The sequence below is a fragment of the Micromonas pusilla genome (genome assembly GCF_000151265.4).
Source record: "Micromonas pusilla CCMP1545 genomic scaffold MICPUCscaffold_8, whole genome shotgun sequence".
In the NCBI taxonomy this organism is placed as follows: domain Eukaryota; kingdom Viridiplantae; phylum Chlorophyta; class Mamiellophyceae; order Mamiellales; family Mamiellaceae; genus Micromonas; species Micromonas pusilla.
In genome coordinates, this window is record NW_003315889.1 from 136669 (window position 1) to 163033 (window position 26365).

At 67.3% G+C, this 26365-nt stretch overlaps 16 protein-coding genes across 16 annotated transcripts in view; 8 read left to right on the top strand and 8 right to left on the bottom strand.

Moving 5' to 3' along the window:
* Positions 1-544: 544 nt before the first annotated feature.
* On the bottom strand, positions 545-1480 carry MICPUCDRAFT_3500 (uncharacterized protein; the record flags this gene model as incomplete). The annotated part of the gene is made up of 1 exon (XM_003060515.1): positions 545-1480. A coding segment is annotated over one exon (936 nt), but the record flags the coding sequence as incomplete, so codon positions are not given.
* An 840-nt stretch (positions 1481-2320) lies between these two features.
* Positions 2321-3449, top strand: MICPUCDRAFT_4755 (uncharacterized protein; the record flags this gene model as incomplete). Its single annotated transcript, XM_003060226.2, has 3 exons — positions 2321-2587; positions 2800-2982; positions 3216-3449. Coding segments are annotated over 3 exons (684 nt in total), but the record flags the coding sequence as incomplete, so codon positions are not given.
* Positions 3450-3954: 505 nt separating this feature from the next.
* MICPUCDRAFT_18871 (uncharacterized protein) lies at positions 3955-4708 on the bottom strand (the record flags this gene model as incomplete). Its single annotated transcript, XM_003060516.1, has 2 exons — positions 3955-4099; positions 4296-4708. Coding segments are annotated over 2 exons (558 nt in total), but the record flags the coding sequence as incomplete, so codon positions are not given.
* Positions 4709-5428: 720 nt separating this feature from the next.
* Positions 5429-7508, top strand: MICPUCDRAFT_59888 (uncharacterized protein; the record flags this gene model as incomplete). The annotated part of the gene is made up of 1 exon (XM_003060227.1): positions 5429-7508. One exon carries the CDS (start codon positions 5429-5431, stop codon positions 6758-6760), a length of 1332 nt encoding a protein of 443 aa, XP_003060273.1. The 3' UTR covers positions 6761-7508.
* A 1059-nt stretch (positions 7509-8567) lies between these two features.
* Positions 8568-9239, top strand: MICPUCDRAFT_59890 (uncharacterized protein; the record flags this gene model as incomplete). Its single annotated transcript, XM_003060228.1, has 1 exon — positions 8568-9239. One exon carries the CDS (start codon positions 8568-8570, stop codon positions 9237-9239), a length of 672 nt encoding a protein of 223 aa, XP_003060274.1.
* Positions 9240-9288: 49 nt separating this feature from the next.
* MICPUCDRAFT_45696 (uncharacterized protein) lies at positions 9289-10886 on the bottom strand (the record flags this gene model as incomplete). The annotated part of the gene is made up of 3 exons (XM_003060517.1): positions 9289-10097; positions 10279-10377; positions 10650-10886. The coding sequence occupies 3 exons, from the start codon at positions 10884-10886 to the stop codon at positions 9402-9404; spliced, it is 1032 nt and encodes a 343-aa protein (XP_003060563.1). The 3' UTR covers positions 9289-9401.
* Positions 10887-11395: 509 nt separating this feature from the next.
* Positions 11396-12148, top strand: MICPUCDRAFT_40809 (uncharacterized protein; the record flags this gene model as incomplete). Its single annotated transcript, XM_003060229.1, has 1 exon — positions 11396-12148. One exon carries the CDS (start codon positions 11396-11398, stop codon positions 12146-12148), a length of 753 nt encoding a protein of 250 aa, XP_003060275.1.
* A 134-nt stretch (positions 12149-12282) lies between these two features.
* Positions 12283-13107, bottom strand: MICPUCDRAFT_59893 (glutathione s-transferase; the record flags this gene model as incomplete). The annotated part of the gene is made up of 1 exon (XM_003060518.1): positions 12283-13107. The coding sequence occupies one exon, from the start codon at positions 13105-13107 to the stop codon at positions 12283-12285; it is 825 nt and encodes a 274-aa protein (XP_003060564.1).
* Positions 13108-13207: 100 nt separating this feature from the next.
* MICPUCDRAFT_68886 (uncharacterized protein) lies at positions 13208-14843 on the top strand (the record flags this gene model as incomplete). Its single annotated transcript, XM_003060230.1, has 2 exons — positions 13208-13789; positions 13933-14843. The coding sequence occupies exons 1-2, from the start codon at positions 13222-13224 to the stop codon at positions 14841-14843; spliced, it is 1479 nt and encodes a 492-aa protein (XP_003060276.1). The 5' UTR covers positions 13208-13221.
* Positions 14844-15279: 436 nt separating this feature from the next.
* On the bottom strand, positions 15280-16013 carry MICPUCDRAFT_59895 (uncharacterized protein; the record flags this gene model as incomplete). The annotated part of the gene is made up of 2 exons (XM_003060519.1): positions 15280-15585; positions 15756-16013. 2 exons carry the CDS (start codon positions 16011-16013, stop codon positions 15280-15282), a joined length of 564 nt encoding a protein of 187 aa, XP_003060565.1.
* A 108-nt stretch (positions 16014-16121) lies between these two features.
* On the bottom strand, positions 16122-17036 carry MICPUCDRAFT_40811 (uncharacterized protein; the record flags this gene model as incomplete). Its single annotated transcript, XM_003060520.1, has 1 exon — positions 16122-17036. One exon carries the CDS (start codon positions 17034-17036, stop codon positions 16122-16124), a length of 915 nt encoding a protein of 304 aa, XP_003060566.1.
* A 130-nt stretch (positions 17037-17166) lies between these two features.
* MICPUCDRAFT_34466 (uncharacterized protein) lies at positions 17167-18729 on the bottom strand (the record flags this gene model as incomplete). Its single annotated transcript, XM_003060521.1, has 3 exons — positions 17167-17384; positions 17572-17712; positions 17920-18729. The coding sequence occupies 3 exons, from the start codon at positions 18727-18729 to the stop codon at positions 17307-17309; spliced, it is 1029 nt and encodes a 342-aa protein (XP_003060567.1). The 3' UTR covers positions 17167-17306.
* An 827-nt stretch (positions 18730-19556) lies between these two features.
* MICPUCDRAFT_59898 (uncharacterized protein) lies at positions 19557-20024 on the top strand (the record flags this gene model as incomplete). The annotated part of the gene is made up of 1 exon (XM_003060231.1): positions 19557-20024. One exon carries the CDS (start codon positions 19557-19559, stop codon positions 20022-20024), a length of 468 nt encoding a protein of 155 aa, XP_003060277.1.
* Positions 20025-20280: 256 nt separating this feature from the next.
* On the top strand, positions 20281-21775 carry MICPUCDRAFT_40813 (uncharacterized protein; the record flags this gene model as incomplete). The annotated part of the gene is made up of 2 exons (XM_003060232.1): positions 20281-21426; positions 21548-21775. The coding sequence occupies 2 exons, from the start codon at positions 20281-20283 to the stop codon at positions 21773-21775; spliced, it is 1374 nt and encodes a 457-aa protein (XP_003060278.1).
* A 1437-nt stretch (positions 21776-23212) lies between these two features.
* Positions 23213-23833, bottom strand: MICPUCDRAFT_40814 (uncharacterized protein; the record flags this gene model as incomplete). Its single annotated transcript, XM_003060522.1, has 1 exon — positions 23213-23833. The coding sequence occupies one exon, from the start codon at positions 23831-23833 to the stop codon at positions 23213-23215; it is 621 nt and encodes a 206-aa protein (XP_003060568.1).
* Positions 23834-24870: 1037 nt separating this feature from the next.
* Positions 24871-26365, top strand: part of MICPUCDRAFT_47827 (uncharacterized protein) — a gene marked incomplete at its 5' end in the record, with an annotated part of 3459 nt that continues 1964 nt past the window's right edge. Inside the window, 2 exons of the mRNA XM_003060233.1 lie at positions 24871-25011; positions 25152-26015. Of these exons, the coding sequence (XP_003060279.1) occupies positions 24871-25011; positions 25152-26015 (1005 nt within the window). The remainder of the gene's footprint in view (positions 25012-25151; positions 26016-26365) is intronic.

A 26365-nucleotide genomic window follows, 5' to 3' on the forward strand; every position in this document is an offset into this window, starting at 1 on the left:
TCGTCGTCGTTATCGGAACTTCGAGCTCGCCTCGCGCTCCAGCGGCGGCAGCCCCCCCGGCGGCGCGCGCACCGGCGTCGTCGGGCTAACGGCCGGGGATGAGGGTGTCGATGTTCATCTCCGTCCCGGGATGCCCCGCCCCGCCGCCGCCGCTCTTCTTCGGTCCTCCGTCGATGCTCTGCAACCCTTGCAGCACCCTCACGCCTAAATCCTCGCCTGCGGCGGCCGCCGCCGCCGTCTTCTTCTTCTTCTCTTCGAGCTCGACGTCGCCGTCCTGATGCGCCTTCCCACCGCCGCCGCTCCCCCCACCACTCCCGCCGACGAACATCCCCGCGGCGCCCTTGAGCCCTTCGAACACGTTCTCGCGGTTCCTCTCCCCGTAGTTGATCACGTCCAAGTAGACGTCGCGGAGGTCGAACATGTCCTTCACGTTTTCGAACATGGACACGCGTCGCGGCGTCGACGACGACCTTTCGCGTCCTCCTCTGAGACCGAGATACGAATCGTCGTCGTCGTCGTCGTCGTCGTGACTGCTTCGCTTCTCGTACTCGCTCGTGGGGAACGCGTACGCGTGCGCGATCGCGGCGAAGAACATCTCGACGCAGATGAGAAACTCTTGCATCCCCGTCGCGACGTCCGCGGCATCGTAATCCGCCGCGTCTGGCTTGGTCCCCTTCGCGACGTTCCCGTTCTCCGGGACCGGGATCACCCCCCACTTCACCAGCAGCATGATGCTCTGGCCCTGCCAGAACGACAGAAACACGACCGCCTTCACCGTGCAGAATTTGGCGAACGGACGTATCGGCGCCAGCTCTTCGTGAGTGGCGCGGTAGAAGAGAATCAGGCAGTACATCGCCCACGCCTGGCTGGCGTTGTTCACGAGCGTCAGGTACGGGAACGCGACGAGCGGGTTTAAGATCTGTCCGTCGCCCAAGACGCCGTTCGCGTCGCATATCACCTCCGCGGCGGAGATGATGGGCCGGACGACGACGTAGTTGATGATCCCGTGGCGGCACAGCCGAAGAAACGGCTCTCCCATCTTCGGCATCTCCGGGAGCAAAAATCGCAGCGGCCCGAGGTGCTGCTGCTGCGGCTTTCGGCTCACGATCGACTCCAGCCCCGTCGTCGTGAACTCCTGCAGGTACACCGTGCAGTAGTTATAGAAGTTGTAAATCACGTACGCCTCGTAGCACTCGCGTATCGTGTCGAAGTAGATGGTCTGCTCTTTAAAACGCAACGCGAGCCAGCAGTCCACGGCGTATATGGGCACCATCCACAAGATGCGAATCACGTATCGCTGCAGCCGCGGCATGTGGTAGTGCTCCAGGTGCTGCGCTACCTCGTAGAACGTTATCGGGACGGCGAGGAGGACGAAGACGCCGGCGACGAACCACGCGACGTAGTGCGTCTCCATGTCGTGCTTGTACATGTCCCAGATTATGAGCGGCATGGCGATCAGGACGAGGACGTTGACGAGGACCCACGTGGACTTGAGGATCTTCCGGAGGAAAGAGTCCGAGGAGCGCCGGTTCTCTCGGGGCGAGGAAGCGCTCCCGTGGGGCGCGCGGAGCGCTTCCTCGTCCAGGCGCGCCCACGACGCGTTCATCTTGACGTGATGATTCGCGGGCGAGCCCGGGAGGCGGCGGCGGCCGCGCGCTTCGTCTGATGGAGACGAGGGCGAAGAATTTTATTAGGGCACCCGTACCCGCTCGCGACGACGAACGGGCGGTGCTTCGACGCGGTTCCTTCCCGTCGAAGGCGCGCCGGCGCCCCCTTCGCGGGCGGGGGCGACGGTCGCGCCGCGACGCGCTCCCGCGCCTCGCGTCTGCCTCCCTCCCGAGGAACGCCTCCCGAGGGACACCTCCCGAGGAGCTGCCGCGCGCGGTGAGGGCGCGGCGAAGATTGAAGAATAATGCGCGAGAGCGCGAGCGTTCGTCGACGCGACGAGACGCGAGACGCGACGTCTGGTATCTGGTCGAAGATATTTTTCGCCCAGACTCGCATACCCGAGCGCGGCCACCAGCACGAGATGACGACGACGACGACGACCGCCGCCGCCCTGCGCGCGCCCGCGCGCGCCGCCGCTTTCGCGTCGTCGCGCGCCCGCGCGCGCGCGTCCCCCGCGCGCGCGACGACCGCGAGACGCGGCGTCGACCGATCTCCTCCTCAAAAGATATCGCCCGACGCCTCGTCCGCGCTCCGTCGTCGTCGATCGTCCGCCGCCACCGTCAACCGCGGCGGCCTGTGCGTCACGTCCGCGGGCGTGGAACCGAACAATCGCGCGGGGAAGATCGCGGACCCGCCCGCGCCGAGCGACGGCTTCGGCGTCGTCATCACCGGCGCGACGAAGGGCGTCGGTTTCGCCATCGCTCGAGAGTTTCTCCGTCGCGGCGATCGCGTCTGCATCTGCGGCCGCGCGCAGACGCGCGTCGACGCCGCCGTCGCCGCGCTGCGCCACGAGTTCCCGGGCTCGTGCGTCAGCGGCATGAAGTGCGACGTCACGGACCCGAGAGACGTGGACGCGTTCGGGGATTACGCCGCGAGCACCGTGGGGGTGATTCATCACTGGCTGAACAACGCGGGGATGGTGTCGAGCCGAGGCGCGTTCTATCTTACGCTGGTCCCCATACGACCGCGTCAGCGTGGTGAACGCCGATCCTTAAGGACTTTTCCCGGCGTATCTCTCCGCCCATCCCACGCTTTCAATCCCGACACACCTCGACGCCTTTCAACTCCGCTTCTGACGCCTTTCAACTCCACCCCGACGTTCGCTCGTACGGACCCTCGACCCTGACAGAGCCGCTGATGGACCTGGAGCCGAGCGAGGTGGTGCGCGTGTGCAACACGAACCTCACGGGCGCCATCTTGTGCTGCCAGAAGGCTGTGCGCGTCATGCGACGGCAGCCGAAGGGGAGCGATTCGGCGCCGGCGTACCACGTGTACAACTTTGGGTTCTCGCGGTGGGGCGCGTCGTTTAGCAAGGTACGAAAATCTTATGCCTCGCGCTGGTCCCCGTGCGACCGCGTCGGCGCGGTGAACGCCGTTCCTTAAGGACTTTCTCTCGCGCCCGTCGTCTCTCTTCGCCCAGGGTCCCTCGCTTTCGATCCCGACGCGCCGCGACGCCTTTCAACTCCCCTTCTGACGCCGTTCGACTCCACCCCGCCGTGCGTCGCTTCGTATGGGCAATCACCCTCGTCGATCGATCGAATCATCAGTCCACGTGCACGCACAAGGCTACGAAACGCGGCCTCTCGCAGCTCACGGCGTCGCTCTCGGAAGAGCTGAAAGAGGCGGGCGTGCACGCCGTGGGGATCCACCAGCTCTCGCCCGGGATGGTGCTCACGGACTTGCTCCTCGACGGCGCGTCGCCCGTCGCGCGGAGGTTCTTCAACGTACTCGCGGAGGAGCCCGAGGTGGTGGCCGCGGATCTCGCGCCGAAAATAAGGTGAGTCTATTTACGCCGGTCCCCGTACGACCGCGTCGGCGCGGTGAACGCCGTTCCTTAAGGACTTTCTCTCCCGGCGCGCGTCTCTCTCCGCCCAGGGTCCCTCGCTTTCGATCCTCCCGACACGCCCGCCGCGACGCCTTTCAACTTCAACTGACGCCTTTCGACTCCATCCCGACGTCGCTTTGAACGACGGAACGACCCTAATAAGAGCGGTGGAGGGCACGAACACGTCGATCGAATTTCTGTCGTTGCCCGGGGCGGTATCGAGGGTGCTCACCGGCGTGCCCGCGATCCTCGGCGGCGGGCGGTTCTTCGACGCGAACGGGAACAGGGTCAAGGCGGACGAGGAGAAGTACAAGCCGAACGGGACGCGGCTATTGTACGACGGCATGGAGTGAAGGACACAGGAAGGACGATTGACGACGACGATACTCGTAAACAGAACGGATTTTTGGACGGCGTCGCCGCGACGCGTAACCGCTCTGTAACCGCTCTGTAACCGCTCATCACGCCTCGTACACCCCCTTCTCCTCCTCGTCGTCGTCGTCGCCCTTCCTCGGCAGCTCCTTCGTCGCGTCGTGCATCCTCAGCACGAACAGATTCCCGCGGTCCCCCCTCGAGACCCTGATCTCTTCGTCCAAGTACGTCACGCTCAGGGTCGTTCCATACAAAGCGATGGCGGGGTGGAGTTGAAAGGCGTCAGTTGAAGTTGAAAGGCGTCGAAGTGTGTCGGGATTGAAAGCGAGGGACCCTGGGCGGAGAGATACGCCGGGAAAGAAAGTCCTTAAGGATCGGCGTTCACCACGCGAACGGGGTCGTATGGGGACCAGTGTGATATAGAACGCACCTCAACGCGCCCCTCGCCGCCGCCGGCGCGTCCACTCGGATCAACCCCCCGAATAGCTTAAACTTCACGAACTGCACGTCCACCGCGGCCGCCGACGTCGGCGTGAGGTCCGCGTCGACGGCGTTGAAGAACGGGAACGTCTCTCGGTTCGCCGCGCGTAATCTCGGCACGTCTATGGTCTGATAGATGGGCCCGAGCGGTCGGAACGGCCACGGTTTATTCGCGCCGATGATGGACGCGCTCGTCGTGTACAGGAGCTCCCACTCGCCGTTCAGAAGGTTACACGACAGCGCCCTGGCGTTTGGGTTCAGGCGCTCGAGCGTGACCGCGAGCGCGTCGATGGCTTCCTTGTCCGCCTCCGTCGCGGTGACGCCGCGCTCGACGGTCGCGATGGCGTCCAGCAGCGCGTCTTTCGCGTCGCGACGCGCGGCAGCCTTGTCGACGGGGTGGAGTTGAAAGGCGTCAGTTGGAGTTGAAAGGCGTCGAGGGCGGGGACTGAAAGCGAGGGGTGGGCGGAGAGATGCGCCGAGAAAAGTCCTTAAGGATCGGCGTTCACCACGCGAATGGGGTCGTATGGGGACCAGTGTATAGAACGCACCTTGTCGACGCCGATCACCGGCAGGGAGCGGACGAGCGACGCGAGGAGCGCGCCGAGGTCTTGCCCCGCGGCCTCGGCGCGCGAGCGCGGCGGGAGCGCCGCGGAGGAGGACGTCGTCGCGCGCGAGGAGTCCGAGAGCAAGCCCGCGCGCGTCGTCGTCGTCGACGATCGACGACGACGACGACGACGCGTTTGCGTTTCGCCGGAAGTGGGCACCGCTTTGATGATCTCGCGCGGCGACGCGACGCCGCGCGAGGAGCGCAGCGCCGCGCGAGTCGTCATCGCGGAGGACGTCATCGCGGTGGACGCCATCGCGGTGGACGCGGTCGTTCGGAGGAGGACGTGGAAGCGCGGGACGCGCGCGGGAGGGAGTGCGAGGGACGACGGTTCGGGATGACGTCGACAAAGAAAACTCGGACGCGCCGACGACCTGACAGCTGTGTGCGCCTCACGTCGCGGAAACGCCGACATCGCTCGCGCGCGCCGTCGCCGCGTGCACGCGGGGCGGCGCGCAGTTCCGCGGACGGCGCGCGCGATGCGGCGCGGCGCGGCGGCGGCTCTCGCGCTCGCGACGTCGCGCGCGGCGCGTCCGCGGGCGTCTCTCGGCGCGACCGCGTCTTCGTCGTCGTCGTCGTCGTCGTCGTCGTCGATCGCGCGAGGACTACTCCGGGAATCGTCGTCGTCGTCGTCGTCGTCGTCGTCGTCGTCGTCGTCGTCGCTCACGTCGATGGTGCTCTACCGCGACGACGACGTCCTCGTCTTGAACAAACCCTCGGGGCTTCCCGTCGTCGGCACGGGCACGGGGAACGCAAACGCGGCGGCGCCGTCGCTGTCCGCGATGCTCGCGTCGCTGACGTTCCACGCGGACGCGCCCTGGAAGCCGCCGCTGACGATCGTCCACCGACTCGACAAGGACGCGAGCGGGTGCGTCGTCCTCGCGAGACGCGCGGTGGCGGCGAGGACGCTCGCGCGCGCGTTCGCCGCGAAGTCCGCCTCCGGCGGGGAAGGCGCGCGGGAGGAGGAGGAAGAGGGCCTCCTCGGCGGAGGTCGCGCGGAGAGCGACGCCCTATATAATATAGAGCGCACGTACTGGGCGCTGGTCGCCGGTCGCCCGTCGCGAGACGAAGGCGTGATACGCGCGCCGCTTCGCATCCCCGGGAAGAGGAATGGGAATACGAAACGACGAGACGGCGGCGTCGTGTTCTTCGCGGACGACGCGACGGACGAACGACGCGCGCGGCTGCCGCGACCGCCGGACGTCGCGCCCGGCGGCGGCGGCGGCGCGAGCGAAGGCCGCGTCGAGGCGACCACCGAGGACGACCCCCGCGGCGTTCGCGCGGTGACGTCCTACCGCGTCATCGGCGAGGTACCGCGAGACGCAGACGGCGACGACGGCGACGATGACGAAAAAGTAACGCACCCGAGACCGACGTTACTGGAGCTGACACTCTCCACGGGGCGAAAGCATCAGATTCGCGTGCACCTCGCGTCCGCGCTCGGCACGCCCGTCGTCGGCGATTACAAGTACGGGTATCGAGACACGCCGCGGACGCGACGCGGGCGCGAGATCGCGCCGCCGGCGTGGATGGAAGCGCTCAGGGACGTGGAGGCGGCGGCGCGGCGCGGGAGCGGTACGATCAGGGATCCGGCGTCGGCGGCGGCGTGGCGCGCGCGTCGGAGTTTGGCGTTGGCAGACGACGACGGCGGCGGCGTGCCGTTGCACCTGCACGCGCGTTCGCTTCGGTTTCCGAAGCCGAGCGGCGGGGACGTCGTGCGCGTCGTCGCGCCTTTGCCGCCGCACTTGGCGTCCGCGCTCGAGCGGCTGGGGGTGAAGGTATCGGTCGAGAACGGATTCCGTAGGCGTTAGGTAGTAACAACTTATTAGTCGGGTATGTCAGGTAACCTACTAGAACCTTTTCGGGACGCGTCGCATACTTCCGTCGGCGCTTCTTCGTTTATCATAGGCGTCGCGTCGTCACGGACGACGGACGGGACGGCGGCGTTCGTTCTCTAGCTAGGATCGCTAGTTTGTGTATCGTCGTTCAGTGGCGTCGATCACGATTCCTCCGCGGTCGCGAGGCGCCCTCGTTTCGTCGCGCGCGACGGCCGCGCCGCCGCCGCCGCCGCGCGCGACGGCCGCCCCCTCCCCCTCTTCGCCGCGGGCGCGGGCGGCGACATCTCCGCTGGCGGCTCCACCGGCGCCGCCGGCGGCATCGCCACCGACTCGGGCTCCGACTCCGGGACGACCCTCCGGTCCGACCCCGCGCCGCCGCCGCCGCCGCCGCCGCCGCCCGCGTTGGACCGCGGCGGCGGCGGCGCCGACGGCGGGTACGCGGCGTCCTCCTCCGCGGCTCTCGTCGCCGCCTCGCGCATCCCCTCCCGCAACGCCGCCGCCGCGTCCTCGATCGCGCGCGCGTGATCCTCCATCGCGCGCGTCCGCGCCTCCATCTCGCGCGCGCGCGTCAGCGCTCGCGTCTCGCCGTCGCGCGCCGCCGCCGCGGCGGCGCGACACAGTCGCTCGTCGTTCTTCAAGTCGTCGTACTCGCGTCGCATCCGCGCGCGAACCGCCTCCTCTCGCTTCGCCTCCTCCCTCCGTCCCTCCGCGTCCTTCTTGAGCGACTCGATGACAGCCTTCTGCGACGCGATCGCGTCTCTCGACGCGACGTCGCCGCGCTTCAGGCTGTCGATCTCCTCGCGCAAGCGCGCGAACGTCTCTTTCGCCGTCGCCCTGTACTCCTCGGCTTCGCTCGCGAGATCCCCCGCCGCCGACGCCACCTTCTTCGCGAGCGCGAGATTCTCGCGCGTCGCCGCGAGCTCTCGGTCCTTCGCGGCGATCTCCGCGGCGTGCTCCGCGCGCGTCGCGTCGAGGCGCGCCTCCATCGCGGCCATCTCCGCGCGCGCGCGCCTCTCGTCCTCCGCGGCGGCGTGAAGCTTCGACTCGGCGACCTCCGCGGCGGCACGCGCGCTCGCGAGCGCGCGCCGCTCCTCCGACGCGCGCTCGTCGTCGACCCTCGAGTCCGCCGCGCGACGCTTCTGTTTCTCTTCCTCCAGCGCCGCTCTCGCGTCCGCGAGCGCCGCGGACGCGTCGCTCGCGGCGAGGCGCGCGTCGCGCTCGGCGGCGACCGCGCGATGGAACTGCGCGGAGATCTCGTCGAGCGCGCGTCGGGTCTTCTCGAGGTCCGCGGCGAGCGACGCTTTCTCCGCGCGGAGCTTCTTCTGCGCGTCGTGATGCGTGATGAGCGCCGCCTGTGCCTTCTTGAGCGTGACCGGGTCGTCGTGCCGCCCGTCGTCGTCGTCGTCGTCGTCGTCGTCGTCGTCGACCGCGGCGCCGAGACGCTGATGAGATCTGCCGAGGTTCTCTTGCCGCTGCGGCCGCGACCCCGGCGCGGATGGCTGCGACGCCGGCGCGGCGACGCGCTTGGGTTTCTTCCATCCCGCGGTCGCGGCGGTCATGACGACGCCCCGCGTGCGCGCTCGCGCGCGCGCGGAAGACTGCGAGACGTTCGAGACGACTCGTCCGAGAAGTTTGAACAGCTGTCGCCCACGAGGGTGCCAGTTTCAACAGCGCGCCCCTCCCCCCTCCCCCCCGCGCGCTCGACATGGAAACGCGAACCCGCCGGCTCCGCCGCGCGGTCGACGACGTGATAAACAACGAGGACATCGCGTGCGTCATCATGTCGCACGTCCAGTCCGCGCGCGACCGGTGCGCGCTCGCGCGCGTGAGCCGAGTCTTTCGAGACGCGGACACGAGGGCGGCGTCGCTTCCCGACAGGCTCGGCCCTGCGATGCACGCCCCTTGCGGAGTTTTGCTCTACAAGCAAGCGCGCATCTTTCCCTACCTCATGCAGCACGACGGCATCCTGGACTTGCCGAAGGAGCGCATCGAAGGGCTTCTCAGGTTCGCCCTCTTCGGCCCGGAGTGCTTTCTGTACGGTCCGGGACACACGCTCTATCAAGACTCCGTGTGCTGGTGGGCCGCGGTGACGGGGCAGCTCGAGCTCTTGAAGTGGGCGCGCGCGCACGAGTACTCATGGGACTTGGAAATCCCGAACGCGGACGTCGATGAAGAGAACTGGCCGCGAGATATCCTCACCATCCAAGGCATAGCGGCGCAGCGCGGTCAGTTGGAGGTCCTGAAGTGGGCGCGCGAAAACGGCGCGCCGCGGTGCCCGTTTATCTGCGAATTCGCGTGCGAGGGCCACCAGTTCGAGGTGCTCGAGTGGGCGGTGATGAACAGAGTGGAGGACTGGGAAGCGCACGTCCGAAATTATGAAGAAGCGCTATTTTTTTTGTTCGGCGGCGCTTCCGAAAGCGAGGAAAGCGAGGATAGTCGAAGCGGCGTGTAGAAGAAACGGAGGACGCCGCCTCCGCGCCCGGGACACTGCGTTTACGCATAGCATGACTACGTTATCCATTTCAACGCCAGCGGAGTATGTAAAGAATTCTAAAGATGAATCAATCAATCGTCGAGGCGGCGACGCGACGCGCTCCTCAGCCCGTCGACACGATCACGCCTCCTCCGCGGTCGCCGCGTCGCCGTCCTCGTCCTCGCTCTTGCTCGGCGCCATCCCCTTCAACTCCTCCGCCGCCCCCTCCTCCGCCTGCGCCGCAGCCTCCGCGGCGGCGACGCGCTCCCTGAACACCCGTCCCATCTCCTCCGCCTTCTCGAACACGAGCGCGGGGTTCCTGAGCATATCGCCCGGGCTCGGCTCGAGCTTCTTCGTGGACAACGACAGCCGGCTCCGCTCCGCGTCCTTGGAGAGGATCAGCACCTTGAGCTCATCCCCGGGGGAGAGGACGTTCTCCACCGCGACGATGCGATCGTGCGAGATCTGCGAGATGTGAAGCAACCCGGAGACGCCGCCGACGTCGACGAACGCGCCGTAGGGCTTCACCGCCTGGACGATGCCCTTGCAGACGTCGCCGACGCCGAGGCCCTCGCCCGAGACGACGTCGGTGGCTAGCCTGTTGGACATCACGAGGCGGTTCTTGTCTTCGTCAACCTCGAGAAACTTCACGGGCACCTTCTGCCCGATGAGGTCCTCGCGGTTCGGCGTGCGGATCGCGATGTGCGACTGCGGGACGAAGCCGCGGAGGTGCTCCACCTCGACGAGGAGGCCGCCGCGGTTAACGGAGAGCACCTCGGCGGAGACGGCTTCGTCGGCGGCTTGCATCTCGCGGCAACGGTTCCACGCCGCCTCGAGCTGCGACGCGAACGAGGGAGACGGGGGAGGGACGCGTCAGGCGGCGCGAGGGTCTTCTTCGGCGGGGGGGTCGCGCGGCGTGGGGGAGGAAGTCGCCGTCGCCGCCGTCGATCGATCGACGCGACGCGACATTCATTCTTTTGAGGGTTTAGGGTCGAATCGACGAGCGAGCGACGCGCACCTGAATCTTCCGCACGGAGAGCGTGAGGCATCCGTCGCCGTCGTCGTCGCGGATGATTTCGAACTCGTACTCCTCGCCGATGTCGAACACGGAAGCCGCCTGTCGAGCGCGGGGGAGGAGAGCGAGGACGCGCGACGTCAGGACGCGCGTTCGACGGGAAGGGCGCGGCGTCGGGGCTATCCGGCGGATTACGCGAAATCGCTCCGCGCGAAGCGGAAGAAAAAGCGTCCGTCGAAACGTGTCGCGCGTCGTCGTCCCCTCGGAAGACGCGCGCCGACGCCGCGCGCGTCGCGCCTCCGCGCGTTTCGACGAGAGGAACGGACGAACGCTCGAGCGTCGATGTCGAGGAGACCGCGAGAGCGAGGACGCACGTTGCGGACGGCCGCGAGGGACGCCTCAGAGCCCGGGCACAGCGCGGCAGCCTTCGCGCCGATGTCGACCCACGCGCCCTTGCTGTCGCAGTGGAAGACTTTCCCGGTGACGCGGTCCCCGGACTTGTACGAGAACTCGTAGTTCACGAGGAGCTTCGCGAACTCGTCGTACAGCGCCTTGGACGCGGGGGCCTGGACCTCCTCCGCGACGACCGCGAGGACGGTGCGCTGGGCCATCTGCGCGGCCACCTTGCGCGACGCGACGCGATTCGCGAGGCGAAGGCTTCCGGCGGAGAAATTCCCGCCTAGGGCTTGCTTCGACGCGGAAGACGTCGCGACGGCCGCCTTCGCGCCGACGGCGGCGACGCTCGCGTTCGCGATGACGTGAGCCATGGTGTGTGATGCGTGCGGGGGGGTTCGAGAGGTCCCGACGGCGTCGCGTGTGCTCGCGTCGCGTGTTATGGACGCGTCGTCGACGACGTGGAGCCGCTCGCGCTTTCCCTATCGTAGTCGAATCATCACGGATAAAATGCAGCGAGATTCCGACGCGTGGCGATTGCGTATGCGTATTTGGTTTCACGTGTCGTTTTTTTCCGTACGTAGTAGTTTCGCGGCGCGATTCATCACGTGGTGCCGACAGCGACAGCGACAGCGACGCGATCTCCCGAGCTCATCACCACTCGCGCGTCCGCGGCTCGAGGCTCGAGATGGCGTCTTCGCAGACGACGACGTTCGCGCCGCGCGCGATGGCGTCGACGGCGACGCGTCGTCGCCGTTCGGGGACGTCGACGGCGTCTCGCCGCGCCGCATCGACGCGACCGCGCGCGGCGTCCTCCTCGGACGACGCGATCGCAGATCGTCATGTATCGTCCTCCGCGCCCGTCCGACGCCGCGACGTCGCGGCCGCGCTCCTCGCGTCCTCCGTCGCGCTCTCGTCCGTGATGACGTCCCCCTCCTCCTCCTCCGCGGCGACGATGCCGGACAGTGAGCCGACCGGTCTCGACGCCAACGGCCGCCTGCGGCGATGCCCTTCCAACTTCAACTGCGTCTCGACCTCATCCATCGGAGGCGCGCCGGAGCAGTACGGCACGGCGTGGACGGCGAAGACGGCGACGGTGGACGACGCCGTCGCACAGGTCGCCGCCGCGGTGTCTCGCGCGTGCGGAGACCAGGGCGCGAGGCGCGTGGAGAGCGTTCCGGTGGAGAACGGGCACTACCTGCGGTTCGAGATGGACGGGAAGCTCGGGAAGGACAACGTCGAGTTCTTCATCAAGAACGAAGGGATCGGCGACCGGAACGGATGGGAGGGCGACGCGGGCCGAGAGAAGGAATTTCTCGTCTTGTACAGATCGCTAGCGACGACGGTGAAGTACGTGTATCCGTTCACGACGCCGGTGAGCGACTTCGGGGAGCAGAAGAAGCGCATGGAGAGGATCAGGGGCGAGGTGGGGTGGCGACGCGTCGGATGCGAGCTCGAGGAGTGCGAGCTCGACCTGTGACGACCGGAACGATCCTCCAACGTTAATTAAGGTAATAATGAGGTTCCCATCCCATCTTCTATCTCGTATTAATTATAAAACGGCTTCGCTACACGTTTGGCAGACTGGACCGAGCTACCTCCTAGACATAATTATTAAACGGCTTCGCTCTCATCAGGACGCTCCCAAAACGTTCGCGACGACGCCGGCGATAGATCCTTCTCTAACCGCGCCGCTAAGAACGCCGCGGTCCTCGCCCCGAACGCCTTGGCGTACGCGGGCCGGATGACGCACCTGCCGCAGTACCGCGCGATGTTCGGCCAGCGCGAATACGACGCGTCGTTAAAGAACTGCGGCACGAAGAGCAGGTACGACGCGACGGCGACGTCGGCGACGCCGAACGCCCCGGCGCCCTCCCCGGCGAGGCACTCGCGCTTCGACAGCACCGCCTCCAACCTGTTCAACGCCTTGGGCGGCGTCGCCGCTCGCACGCCCGAGTCCAAAACCTGGCCGCTCGCGTTCTCGACGAACAGGCACGGGTCCAGCGACGCGTTCGCCCAGACGATCCACTTCCCCGCGTCCGCGCGCGTCGCCGGCGCGTCGAGGCCGCCGTAGGCGTCGGCGAGGTATTGTAAGATCGCGCCGCTCTCCCAGAGCTCGACGCCGTTCGCGTCGTCGCGCAGCGCGGGGATCTGCCCGAACGGGTGCGGGTTCGATGCGTCGCTCGGCGCGCGGAGCTCGAAGTCGAGGCCGAGCTCGTGGAGGTACCAGTCCACGAGCGGCGAGCGGCTGCCGGGCGAGCCGAAGAGCGTTATTCGCGACGACGACGACGACGACGACGACGGCGACGGCGACGGCGACGACGACGCGCGAGTCCGGACGCGAGGTGAGGGGGCGCGGCGGCGATGACGGCGATGACGGCGATGACGCGCCGCCGCGGCGGGGAAGGCCGCGGCGGCGGGGGCGACGGCGGCGCTCATGGCGTCGGCGACCGCGCGCCGTTGCGCGCTCTCGGAGTGACCGAAACATCGCCGTCGCCCTGAGCGAACGAAACCTCGATCGGTCACGCATCATTCGCCGACGCGCGCGGCGGGATGGCTTCGCACGCCGCGCTTCGCGCGTCGTTCGTCGGCGTCGCGTCCGCGTCGTCGGCGTCGCGGAGAGATCCTCGAACGCCGACGCTTCGGCGGCGCCGCTCGTCGCCGCCGCCGCCGACGACGACGACGACGACGCGCGCGTCCTCGTCGGACGCGTCGTCGTCGCCGTCGCAACATCAGAAGGTCTCGCCGTCGGTCCGGCGCCCGCCTCCGCCGCCCGGGCACGCCGAGATCGCGATTCGATACGCGTACCCGGGCGTGAGGTTCGCGCAGGGGAACGTCGTCGTCGTCTCCGTCCCGAATCCTCTCGACGACGACGACGACGACGACGACGACGACGACGGCGCCGCGACCGAGAGAGTTAAATCTAAATCCTTGGACGTCCCCGCGTCGACGGTGACGACCGCTCTGGCATCGGACGGCGTGGACGTCGTCCGATGGCGCCCGCGCGTCGCGCTGTCGCTCCCTCGCGGCGGTCACGGCGGCGGCGGCGAAGACGCCGACGCGGGGTGGCGCCGGCTGCGCGACGACGACGTGATATCGTTCGCGCATTCGACGGGAGAAGGTGAGACTGCTTCCCATACGACCCCGTTCGCGTGGTGCACGCCGTTCCTTAAGGACTTTTCCCGTCGTCACTCTTCACCCGCGCTTCCCTTTCAACGTTTGACCGGTAAGACGTTCGACTGACCGATCGCTTCACCCACCCAGACGCGGTCGCTGACGGGTTGCTCGTGCGGCTGGAGGACGATCTGATCGCGGCGACGGCGGCGCCGGCGGCGGCGAACCGGTACGCGTTTCGAAGCGACCCGACGCGGTACACCAGACTAGAAGGATCTAAAGGGAAAGTACTGAGAGGAGGCGATGAGGGCGATGATGATGATAAGGTTAGTGGGCAAATAAAAAACGCTCGAGAGAGCGGCGTTACGCGCCGGGCCGCGTCGGCGCGAGGGTTTTGGAAACTCTCCGACGAAGGCGTCGGACGCGTCGGCGCCGGGAATAACCCGTACGCCGGCGCGTCCTCCGACGGCACGTCCGTCGAGCCCTCCTCCGACCTCGGCGCCGGGTACTTCGGCATCGGGATCGTGAAGCCGAAGCACGACGCGAACGTCGGGACGCTGTGGCGCAGCGCGTGGCAGCTCGGCGCCGCGTTCATCTTCACCGTGGCCGCGAGGTATAAACACAAGTACGAAGCCAGCGACACGACGCAGTCGCACAAGCAGCTGCCTCTGCATAAGCACGACGACTGGGGCGACTTCGCGAAGAGCTCGCCGCACGGCGCGGTGCTCGTCGCGATCGAGATGGGCGGGACGCCGCTTCAGGACTTCGCGCACCCGCCGAGAGCGGTGTACGTGTTGGGCTCGGAGGACAACGGGTTGAACCGGCCAATCGTGGAGGCGTGTCAGTGCCACGTGGCGCTGCCTAAGTGGTTCGGACGGAGCGCATCGTACAACGTCGCGATGGCGGGAACGCTGGTGATGTACGACCGGATGATCAAGCAGCTGTGGGCGGGGGACGCGAAGGCGCCGAGCGACGGAGACGTCGCCGACGCAGTCGACGATGCGGAGCGCGCGGACCTCTTATTCGCGGCGGCGGAAGCGGCGGAGGCAGAGGAGGCGTAGCCCTACAGCTCGCATGCGGTAGTTGTAGTCTGCGTGTAGTAGTACTGTATTCCAAATACAGTATCTCATACGTACCTTCTACGGTACCGTGTACGCTACGCTCATCAATCAGTCCACGGGCTCGGCCTCGTCCAGTCGTTTCTGCATCTCCTCTTCCTCTAAAATCTCGCGCGCGCGCTGTTCCCTCCACTCCCGCCGTTGCTTCTTCTTGTTCACGCGGTTCCAACGCGACTCGTCTCTCGCGGTCGTCGTCGTCTCCCCATCGCCGCCGTCGCCCCCGCCGCCGCCCCCCGTCGCCGTCGCCGTCGCCGTCTTAGGGCCGTTCCATACAAGCGAACGTCGGGGTGGAGTTGAAAGGCGTCAGTTGGAGTTGAAAGGCGTCGTGGGCGGAGATTGAAAGCGAGGGGTGGGCGGAGAGATGCGACGGGTAAAGTCCTTAAGGATCGGCGTTCACCACGCGAACGCGGTCGTATGGGGACCAGTGTGTAGAACGCACCCCCCCGACGCGCTCGACCCTCGCCGCGATGAGATTCCCGCTCTCGCACCACGCGGCGACGATATCCTTCCCCGCCCCCGCCTCGCTCGTCGCCATCCCCAACAGTCGCGAGTCCCCGCGAAACGAGAACCCGCCCGCGATCGCCTGCCTCGTCCAGCACCCGCACACGAGCTCGTAGTCCAGCCCGGACGCGACGTAGACGTGGTCCGGGGACGCGGCGGAGAATTTCGCGCCGGTGATTTCAAACTGAGGCGACGAACGTCGGGGTGGAGTTGAAAGGCGTCAGGGGTGGAGTTGAAAGGCGGGCGTCGAGGCGCGTCGGGATTGAAACCGAGAGGTGGTGGGCGCAGAGAAATACACGCCGGGCAAAGTCCTTAGTCTAAGGAACAGCGTGCACCACGCCGACGCGGTCGTACGGGGAGGGACCGGTGTAAGATAGAACGTGCCTTCATCGCGTTCGTCCATCGAGCGACGGCACGCATCCGCGTTTCGTTCACCACGGTCACGCCGCGATCTGCGCCGGCGCAGAGAATCATCGGCTCGCCCGCGCGCGCGTTCGGGAGCGACACGCCGCCGCCGCCGTCGTCGCCCCCGGCGAGCCCGCAGTCGAGGACGAACGTCGCGTCGTCCCCGCGGTTCGATATCGACGTTCGCTTGACTAAGGGCCGTTCCATACAAAGCGACGTCGGGGTGAAGTTCAAAGGCGTCAGTTGAAGTTGAAAGGGGTCGATGGCGGGGATTGAAAGCGAGGGGTGGGCGGAGAGATGCGCCAGCAAAAGTCCTTAAGGAACGGCGTTCACCACGCCGACGCGGTCGTATGGGAACCAGTGTATACAGTAGAACGCACCTAAGCCGCCCTTCTCTCGCGCGCGGACGTCCCACAGCGAGACGTGGTTCCCCTCCGCGACGGCGAGGAGCGGCGGGCCGTCGGCGCTGCTGCCGGTTCGAATCCCCCCGCGCCGGTTCGGATCCCGCGCGAAGGACACCGCGCGCGGGCAGAGCGTCGTTCGCAACGTCCGCGCGCGCTTCCCGTTTTCATACACGTCGACGGCTTTGTCGAAATGCCGCGCGACGGCGAGGACGCCGCCGTCGCCGTCGCGGTCGAACGCCGCGCCCGCCCACCCGGGGACGGACGTTCCGGGACCCGCGGGCTCGTGCGGCGCGAGCGCGTACTGCCGCACCGGCGCGTCGCCGCTCCATTCGCCGTCGTCGTCGCCGCCGCCGCGACGAAGCGTCGTGACGAACCCTCCGCCGTACGCGTCCACGCTCGCGAGGACGACGTCGCCGCCGTCCGGCGGGTCGTACAGCGCCAGCGACTGAATCTCCGACGCGTGCTTCACGCAGCGCACGACGCGCGTGACGCCGTCGTCCACGGTCGTGGACTTCAGCAGCGATCCCTTGCCCTCCTCGACGCGCTCGCCCGCCCCCGCGAACGGCACCGCGTGCCGGAACACCTCCCCGGCGGACGCGACGAACGCGACGCACCGCGACGCGGTCGCGTCGTTCTGCAGCGCGAGCCGAGACGAGGTCCAGATCGTCCCAGGGGAGGGATGGTGCGGATACTTGACGTCGCCGTCGGGGCCGCAGTCGGATCTCGTCGTGGGGAGCGCGACGCGCGATCGCACGAGTGACGTGACCTCCATGGCATCGTTTCCCGCGCCGAGGAAGCGCTTCCGCTTGTCCCCGATCGCGGCCATCGCGGCGTGGACGGCGGGGGCGGGGCGAGGGCGGCGCCGCGCGGTGTGGTGCGACGCGCGCGAGAGCGTGCGGGGCGCCGCGAGGGATGGAATCAGTGTCGGGGTCGCGCGAACATCTGTCAGTGCTGTATTTTTTTGTTTTAGTCGCGTCGAACCGGCGCCGTAGTAATATGACACCGTCTCGCCGCTCCTCCCTCCCTCTCTCTCGCTCGCGCGCGCTCTCTCTCTCGCCCAGGCTGCCCCGCGAACGAAACTGAAACTACAGTACGATCACCACCGCAAGATCGCGGACGCCCACGTCAGCCCGGCGCCGAATCCGGCGCACGCGACGACGTCCCCTTTCTTAATCTGGTGAGGGCCGTTCCATACGAAGCGATGTCGGGGTGGAGTTCAAAGGCGTCAGTTGGAGTTAAAAGGCATCGCGGGCGGGAATTGAAAGCGAGGGGTGGGCGGAGAGATGCGCCGGGAAAAGTCCTTAAGGATCGGCGTTCACCACGCGAACGCGGTCGTATGTGGACCAGTGTATAGAACGCACCTTCCCCTCCGTAACCGCCTCCGCGAGCGCGATGGGGACGCTCCCCGCGGACGTGTTCCCGTACTTCGCGATGTTGGACACCACCTTATCCGAGCTCAACCCGAGCTTCTTCGCCGCGCCGTCGATGATCCTCTGGTTCGCCTGAGGGTCGTTCCATACAAAGCGACGAATGTCGGGGTGGAGTTGAAAGGCGTCAGAAGCGGAGTTGAAAGGCGTCGAGGACGGGTATTGAAAGCGAGGGACCCTGGGCGCAGAGACACGCCGGCAAAAGTCCTTAAGGATCGGCGTCCACCACGCCAACGCGGTCGTATGGGAACCAGTGTGAGGAGAACGCGCCTGATGCAAAACCAGGTGATCGACGTCCTCATTTTCCAACCCCGCGTGCGCCAGCGACTTCCCGACCGTGTCCGGTACCGCCCGAACCGCGAACTTAAACACCTCCTGGCCGTTCATGCCGATGTTACAGAACGCGCCGCGCCCCGAGTTCGCCGCCGCGGTGTCCGCGCGCGGCTTGCTCGCGCCGTCGTTCACCTCCGCTCCGTTTTCGTTCGTAAACTTCGCGGTCAGGTTATGGTTCCCCGTCCCGTCGCTGTGCATGTCGAACCCGAGCACGCAGCAGTCCTCCGGGTTCGGCGTGGACGTCAACACCATCGCGCCGCAGCCGTCGCCGAACAGGATGCACGTCCCGCGGTCGCGCCAGTCGACGTACCTCGAGAGGACGTCGGCGCCGATCACCAACACGTTTTTGTATTCTCCGCCGCGGATGAAGTGGACACCGTTCACGAGTCCGACGACGAAGCCGCTGCACGCGGCGGTGAGGTCGAACGCGAGCGCGCCCTCCGCGCCGATCGCGGCCTGGACCGTGCACGCGCTGCCGAAGACGTCGTCGGGGGAGGACGTCGCGAGGATGATGAGATCTACGTCTTTCGCGTCTACCCCCGCCATCTTCAACGCATCCGTCGCCGCCTCCGCCGCGAGCGAAGTCAAGGACTCGTCGCCGCTTATGACGTGCCGCTTCCCGATCCCCGTGCGCGTCTTGATCCACTCGTCGTTCGTGTCCACGAGCGACGCGAGGTCGTCGTTCGTGAGCGACTGCTTCGGGATCGCCATGCCGACGCCGGCGATCTGCGCGCCCGCGGGGACGAACGCGGCCGCCATCGCGACGGTCGTCGTCGCGCGTCTTCCTCCTCTCGTCGTCGTCCGGGACGACGACGTCCTCGTCCTCGTCCTCCTCGAGAGCGCGTTACCGCCGCGGGACGCGACGCGCATTACCGCCGACGTCGGCGCGGACGCGACGGCGGCGCGCATCGCGACGGACGACGACGCGCGTTATCGGTCGATCGGACGCGGCTCCGATCGATGCGGATGAGGACGGCGCTGTTCCGTCTCCTCCGGCGCTCCGGTCGAGCGGACCGCGGCGTCTAGACGCGCGCGCGCTTCGCCCTGCGATGCGGGGGAGGTGAGCGGAGGCGGTGAGCGATCGCACACCGTACGCGTCGCCGCCGGCGCGCGCTCGCGAGTGAGCGGCCGCGCGGTCGTCGGTGCGGAGAAAGCTTACCCAGTTTCGACCAATGAAAATCGAGCACGGAGGGTGCGTCGCCGTGGGTCACGTGTCAGTTTCAAAAGCATACTCTTGTTTCAAAATTGAAACCAAAGGCTCCTTTCAAATGCCGGCATCTTCGACCCGGGAGTCTCAGGGGAGGATCGAACTCCCGACCTCATTTCAAAGCAAACGCCACCCTTTCAACCGGGAGTCTCAGGGGAGGATCGAACTCCCGACCTCATTTCAAAGCAAACGCCACCCTTTCAAACGGGGCTTCCCCAGGGAGGATCGAACTCCCGACCTCATTTCAAAGCAAACGCCACCCTTTCAAACGATAAGGATCGAACTTTTGACCTCAGCAAGCGCCTCTCATCATCAACGCTCGACGTCGCGTCTGTCTCCGCGCCATCGGACGTCACTTCTTCTGAGACGCGCGCGCGGCATGACGGCGGCGCGCGCCTCGCCGCCGTCGTCCTCCGCGGAGGACGACGGCGCGGCCGATCGCGACCGCGACGCCGCGACGGACGCCTCGCGTCGCGGCGATCGCGACGACGACGGCGACGACGACGACGACGTCGCGCGCGCCCAGATCCAGCGCGAGGAGGAGGAGGACGACGACGACGACGACGCGACAGCCGCCGCGGACGACGACGACGAGAACGCCGCGCCGGAGACGCCGTCGAGCCGAGCGCCGCGCCGCGGACGCGGCCGCCGCGGCTCCCCGAAGACGGAGCCGTACGACGTCCCGCGCGGGAAGTTCTTCCTGCACGACGACCGCGGCGACGACGCGGCGACGACCGCGGCGCCAGATCGCGCGAGGAGGAGGATCCGAAAAACGAACAACGACGCGGAGGAGGAGGAGGCGCGTTCTCCTCACACTGGTTCCCATACGACCCCGTCGCCGTGGTGAACGCCGATCCTTAAGGACTTTTCCCGGCGCGTCTCTTCGCCCACCCTTCGCTTTCAATCCCCGCCCTCGACGCCTTTCAACGCCAACTGACGCCTTTCAACTCCACCCCGACGTTCGCTCGTAGAACGACCCTGAGGAAGAAGTCGATCTGGACTACGCGCGCTCGGAAGAGACGGACGACGAGGAGGAGGAGGAAGACGACGACGCGTACGCGCGGTGGCGACGCGACGCGGACGCGGAGACGTGCGTCGGCGCGATGCGTCCGGTCGTGCGCGAGGACGACAACGACGACGACGACGACGACGAAGACGACGACGAGAGCGAGAGGGCCGATCGCCGCGCGGCGAGATCGAAAGCGAAAGCGAAAGCCGACGTCGCGCCGCGAAGGAAGAAGAAGCAGCTGTGGGAGCCGACGGACGACGCGCGCGCGAACGGCGACGGCGGCGACGGGAAGTGGGCGCACGACGGGTACGCGGAGCTCATGCGCGACCTCGCGATCGAGGAGGCGCGCGGCGGCGGCGGCGGCGACGACGATTCGAAGACGAAGACGAAGACGAAATCGAAATCGAAATCGAAATCGAAATCGAATTCGAATTCGAATTCGCTCGCGCGTTGGACGTCTTCCGAGGAGGAAGAATCGTCCGAGGGATCCGAGGCGGAGGATGCGGCGGTCGCGGCGGCGGCGGTCGCGGCGGCGCGGGCGCGCGCGGGGGACGACCGCGCGCGCGCCCGCGCCCGCGCGGCGTCTCATGGAACGGGCGCGAAAGCCGTCGCCGTCGCCGCGGCGGGAGAGCGAGAGACCCCCGCGCTGCGGCGACCCGAGCGTCAGTGGCTGGACAGCTCCACGTACGAAGCCCCCGATCGGCGCGAGCGTCGGTGGTTGAACAGCTCCACGTACGAAGCCCCCGATCGTCGCCGTCGCGACGTTCGAGACGTCGACGGCGGCGGCGGCGGCGGGCGCGGACGGGGGCGCGGACGCGGACGCGGACGCGGAGGACGCGGGGACGACAGAGCGGGTGGACCCGGACGCGGCGGTGGCCGGCACGCGCCGCTTCACGTTCGCTCCTCCGTGGTCGTACTCCACCTCGCCCCCACCGTCGTGGTACCCCCCCCCGGCGCCGCCCCCCCCGCGCCGCCGCCGCCGCCGACGACGACGGCGCCGCCGAAAAAGCAGCGCGCGGCCGCGTCGACGCGGCAGCCGCGGCGCGACGCGAACGCCGCCGCCGGGGGGTACTACGACTACGAGTACGAGTACGAGTACGACTACCACGGCGCGCAACAGCAGCGGCAACAACACGCGTACGACTACTACGCCTCGGGTCACGAGACCGCGAACGACGCCTACGCCGGGTACCATCACGCGGCGTACGGGAACCAGTCTCATCAGGCGTACGCGTATCAGGTGCGTTCTATACAATTTTTTTCACCCATCGCCCGGTTTCAACATTTGATCGCGTCCCCTTTCAACTGACCGGTGAACGTTTTTTGTATGGAACGACCCTCAGCTGCCGCCGATCGCGCAGGTGGTGTACGTCCCCGTGCCGACGGGGCACGTGAATCATCACAACGCGGCGGCGGCGACTGCGGCGGCGCCGCCGGCGCGACGCGAACGGCGACCGATCGAGATCAGAGACCCGAAGGACGTCGGGGAGGGAAAAACGCAAACGCGGCGCGCGAACGGCGGCGACGAGGAGGGCGCGAAGGTGAGGCGGTACATCGCCGCGCGCGAGGCGGCCGCGCCGGCGTCTTGAGTGGTAGGATGAACGGAACGAGTGCGCGCGCGGACGACGACGACGACGACGACGACGACGACGACGACGACGACGACGACGACGACGACGACGACGACGACGACGACGACGACGACGACGACGACGACGACGACGACGACGACGACGACGACGACGACGACGACGACGACGACGACGACGACGACGACGACGACGACGACGACGACGACGACGACGACGACGACGACGAAGAGAGGCAACATCACGACGCGGCGGGAGGGACTAGACGGACGAACGTAACCTTAGCGACGGAGGAACGCTCATCATCGCGCTCGGTTAAGAATGCTGCGACGCGCTCGTCGCTTGGCTCTAAAATAACTTACCCTCGCGCGCACTAGTCATCCCGCGGCCGCTGCCGCGCTTTGAACGACGCCATCCTGAGCGCCTCCTTGATCTGCGCGTTCTTCGGGTCCAACCTCTCCGCCGCCTCGAGCGCGACCGCGGCTTCGCCGAACCTCGACAACGCGTGCAGCGACAGCCCTCTCCTGAGGGTCGAGGGTCCACACGAAGCGAATTCGGGGTGGAGTTGAAAGGCGTCGGTTGGAGTTGAAAGGCGTCGATGGCGGGGATGGATTAAAACCGTGGTGTGGGCGGAGAGATGCGCCGGGAGAGAAAGTCCTTAAGGATCGGCGTTCACCACGCGAACGCGGTCGTATGGGGACCAGTGTGAGGAGAACGCGCCTGAAGTGCCCCTTCACGAACTCCGGCGCCGCCCTCACGCACGTCTCCGCGTCCGCCAACGCCTTCTCGTGCTCGCCCATCTTCAGAAAGCACGCGCTCCGGTTCGCGAGCGCGACGTGGTGCGCCGGATTTAACTCCAGCGCGCTCGTGTAGTGCGCCGCGGCCTGGGGGTAATCGCCCTCTTTGAACGACACGTTGCCGCGTTCTTTTCTCGTCTCGGCGCGGCCGAGCGCGGTGTCCACCTGACGGTCGAGGGTCCGATCGAAAGGCGTCAGGCGATGGAGTCGAAAGGCGTCGAGGTCGAGCGTTGAAAGGGCCCCGGAGAGAAACGCGACGCGATCGACCCCGGGAGAGAAAGTCAGTTCTCATGCGACGTAGGACGCGCCTCGATCGGCGCGCCCGCCGCCTCCGCGCGCGCCGCCGCCTCGTCCCCCGCCGCCGCGAGCTCTCTCCGCCGCGCCGCCATCTCGCGCCGCGTCGTCGGGTACTCGTCCTTCCCGCGGACGACGCGTTCGGTGACGAGGACGGCATCGACGATGCGCGTCACGTGCTGCGGGACGTCTCCGTTTTTGGCATCCGCCGCCGCCAGCCGCGCGTCGAAGACGCCCTCCGCGGACTTGTCGGGGTGGAGTTGAAAGGCGTCAGTTGAAGTTGAAAGGCGTCGAGGGCGGGGATTGAAAGCGAGGTGTGGGCGGAGAGATGCGCCGGGAAAAGTCCTTAAGGATCGGCGTCCACCTCGCCAACGCGGTCGTATGGGGACCAGTGTATAGAACGCACCTCCGCCGCGACGAGGTCGACGACGACGGGGGGCTCTCCCTCTCCCTCTCCCTCTCCCTCTCCTTCTCCTTCCCCGCGCGCGAGCGATAGGTTCAGGAACCCGTCGCACGTCGCGTGGACGACCGCGCCGAAAAACGTCCTCTTCGCGTACGTTACGGTCGCGTCCTTCATCCCGTCCAGCTGCACCGTCGCGATCGGCGCCTCGCAGCGCAGCGTCAGCGCGTCGCATCCCCACGCCTCGAGATGCTCCGTCACGACCGCGCATCTCACGGTCACGACGCACCGCGCGCACGCCTCCACGAACACCTTCGCGACGCGGACGTCCGACTCCAGGACGTACTCGCAGTCGGTCGCGTTGCGGACGTGTATCGCGTTCGCGCCCGGGGCGAGATCGGACGATCGGAGCGTCGTTCGAACGCCGACGTCGCCGTCGCCGACGAAGTGCTTCGCGCTGAGCGTCGCGCGCTCGTTCGCGTGCCAGGACGCTTTCGCGGCGCGGAGGGCGTCGCGCTTCGCGAGGTCCGCGGCCTCCGCGGGGCCGGTGAGGGGGGGCGGCGCCATGACCGACCGCGCGCGGCGCGCGACGTGCGACTGACCAAGACGCACTTCGAGCTCATCAGGTTGAAAAAGGGCGTCGGTAACGGCGTAGTACGTTTTGTATGAGATTTAGTCAGAAATCACTCTCGTCCATTTCAACTATTTTTCCTTTCAGCGTTGATCGATGTATCGATCAAACAAAATAATTCATCGCGAGTTTTTCATGGTTGCGAGCCCTTTCACCTGTTCTGTTCGTCGTGCGAAGCGCGTGGGAATAAAAAGAGCCGCGGAAGATCGACCGATCGATCGGTCGTCGGGGACTTAAGAGAACGTCTTCTGGCTGCCGGACGCCGCGCGCTTCTCGCGGCACGCGTCGTTCTTCTCCTTCTTCGCCGCGGCCTTGCCGGGGTTCGCCTTGGCCCTGATGCGTCGAGCGCGAGCGAGGGAGGGAGCGCGTCAGCGCGCCCGGGGGGAGGAAATCTTCGCTCAAAACGCGTCGATTCGGGGGACGTGATCGGCGACCGATCGACGTCGACGCGCGCGCGATCGAGACGGGCGCGCACTTGTTCTCGTTCTTGATCTTCTTCTTCTCGGCGTCGGTGAGCTTGTCCTTCTTCGCGGCGGCTTTAGGGGGCATGGTGAAGCGTGTGCGAGGGATTGTGGGCGGCATCTTAGGTCTGAGAAAAAAATAGGTCAAAAACCGACGCGAGCGCGTCGTTAAAAAAAAACGAAATTTCGCCATCAGCTCCGCACTAAATACTCATAGGTCCCTCAACTAATGATACACTACGCCGAGACGAAGTCTCGACGGGCACTTCTTGTCAGCTCCAAATCTCGGAAGCGTCCGGACTTTTCATAAAGCGCGAGCGCTTCGGAGGACCGCCGCGGCTCCACACGCCCTCGCGCGCGGCCGCGTCGACGCGCCCCGCCGCGAGAAGACTCGACTCGCGAACAACTCCGCTCGCCTCGCCGCTCGCGCGAAAAGAGCGCGCGCGCGTTCTCGACGAGAGCAGAAGCGCGTCGACGTCGTCCGTCTTCCGAGCGAGCGAGAATATCGTAAGATGTCGTCCTTCTTCGAGCGCGTCAGGCAGTCGCTCGGGCACGGCGGCGACCGCGCGAGGGCGGCGCTGACCGCGGCCGCGCACGCGGTGGACGACACGATCCGACGACGCGGGCTCAGACCCCTGAGCTTCGAAGAAGCGGTGCGCGGCCGGCGCGCGGAATCGCGCCTTCGCTCCAGATCTCGTCGAGTCAACAACGCAACGCGACGTTATCAGAAACGCCACCGCCACCCACGATCGACGCGCTCCCCTCCCACCTCCCCTCCCCCTCCCGTCGACAGATGACGCGCGTGGAGACTGCCGCGCGCGAGTGCCCGCCCGAGGAACGCCCCGCGATGCTCCGACGCTGGCTCGCGGCGCTGCGCGCGCGCGAGCCCGCGGCCGCGTCGGACGGAGGTCGGTCGCCCTCCTCGCCGTCCACGCCTCCGTCCACGCCTCCCGCGACGGCGGCGGCCGGCGGCGGCGCGGACGTCGCGACGTCGCCGACGTCCGCGGGGGGCGAGTGGGCCTCGCTATCGCTCGCCGCGGCGGAGCGGAGGGACGCCGCGCGCGCGGGCGGGGAGCAGGACGCCGCTCGGGTCGGGGGGCTCGTCGACCGCGCGGACGACCGGGTGTACGCGTCGACGTTCGACGACGACGGCGACGCCGCCGACGACGACGTCGACGACGACGACGGCGGCGGAGGCGAAAAAAAGACGCTTCGCGCCCAGCCGTTAATCTTCCGCGACGTGCTGCTGCGGAGCCGCGCGCTCGAGTCCCTCGCGACGTCGTACGCGATGCGGGCGCCCGCGGACGCGGTCGAGACGTCGTTGCTCACCGAGGTGTTCGCGTCGCTGTGCGCGGGCGGCGAGCGCGTCGCGGCGGCGCTCGCGAGAGGGGTGATCGAGGCGCGTCCTGTCGCGTGCGCCGGTCCCCCCGCGACCGCGTTCGCGCCGCGCGCGCCGTTCCTTGAGGACATGCCTTTTCTGACTTTTCTTCCCGCGCGCGCTTCGTTTCTCGATTCGATCCCGACGCACCGCGACGCCTCGCGACTCCATCTGACGCGCCCCGAACTCCGCCGCCCCGACGCGACGTCGCTTCGCGCGGGAAAACCGCCCGCAGATTTCAGCCGCGACGTCGAAGCACGCGGCGACGGTGCAGCTGAGGTGCGTTCTATACACTGGTCCCCATACGACCACGTTGGCGTGGTGAACGCCGTTCCTTAAGGACTTTTGCCGGCGTCTCTCTGCGCCCACCCCTCGCTTTCAATCCCCGCCCTCGACGCCTTTCAACTCCGCTTCTGACGCCTTTCAACTCCACCCCGACGTTCGCTCGTATGGAACGACCCTCAGCGACGACGCCCTGTGCGCGATGCTCGCGGACGCGGTGACGTCCGCGAAGTGTTGCGATCGCGAGGAGATCCTGAAGCGGCGCGAGGAGATGCTCGCGAGGGCCCTGGCGGAGCGGGAAGCGGAGGAGGAGGAGGAGGAGGAGGAGGAGGAGGAAGGCGTCGGGG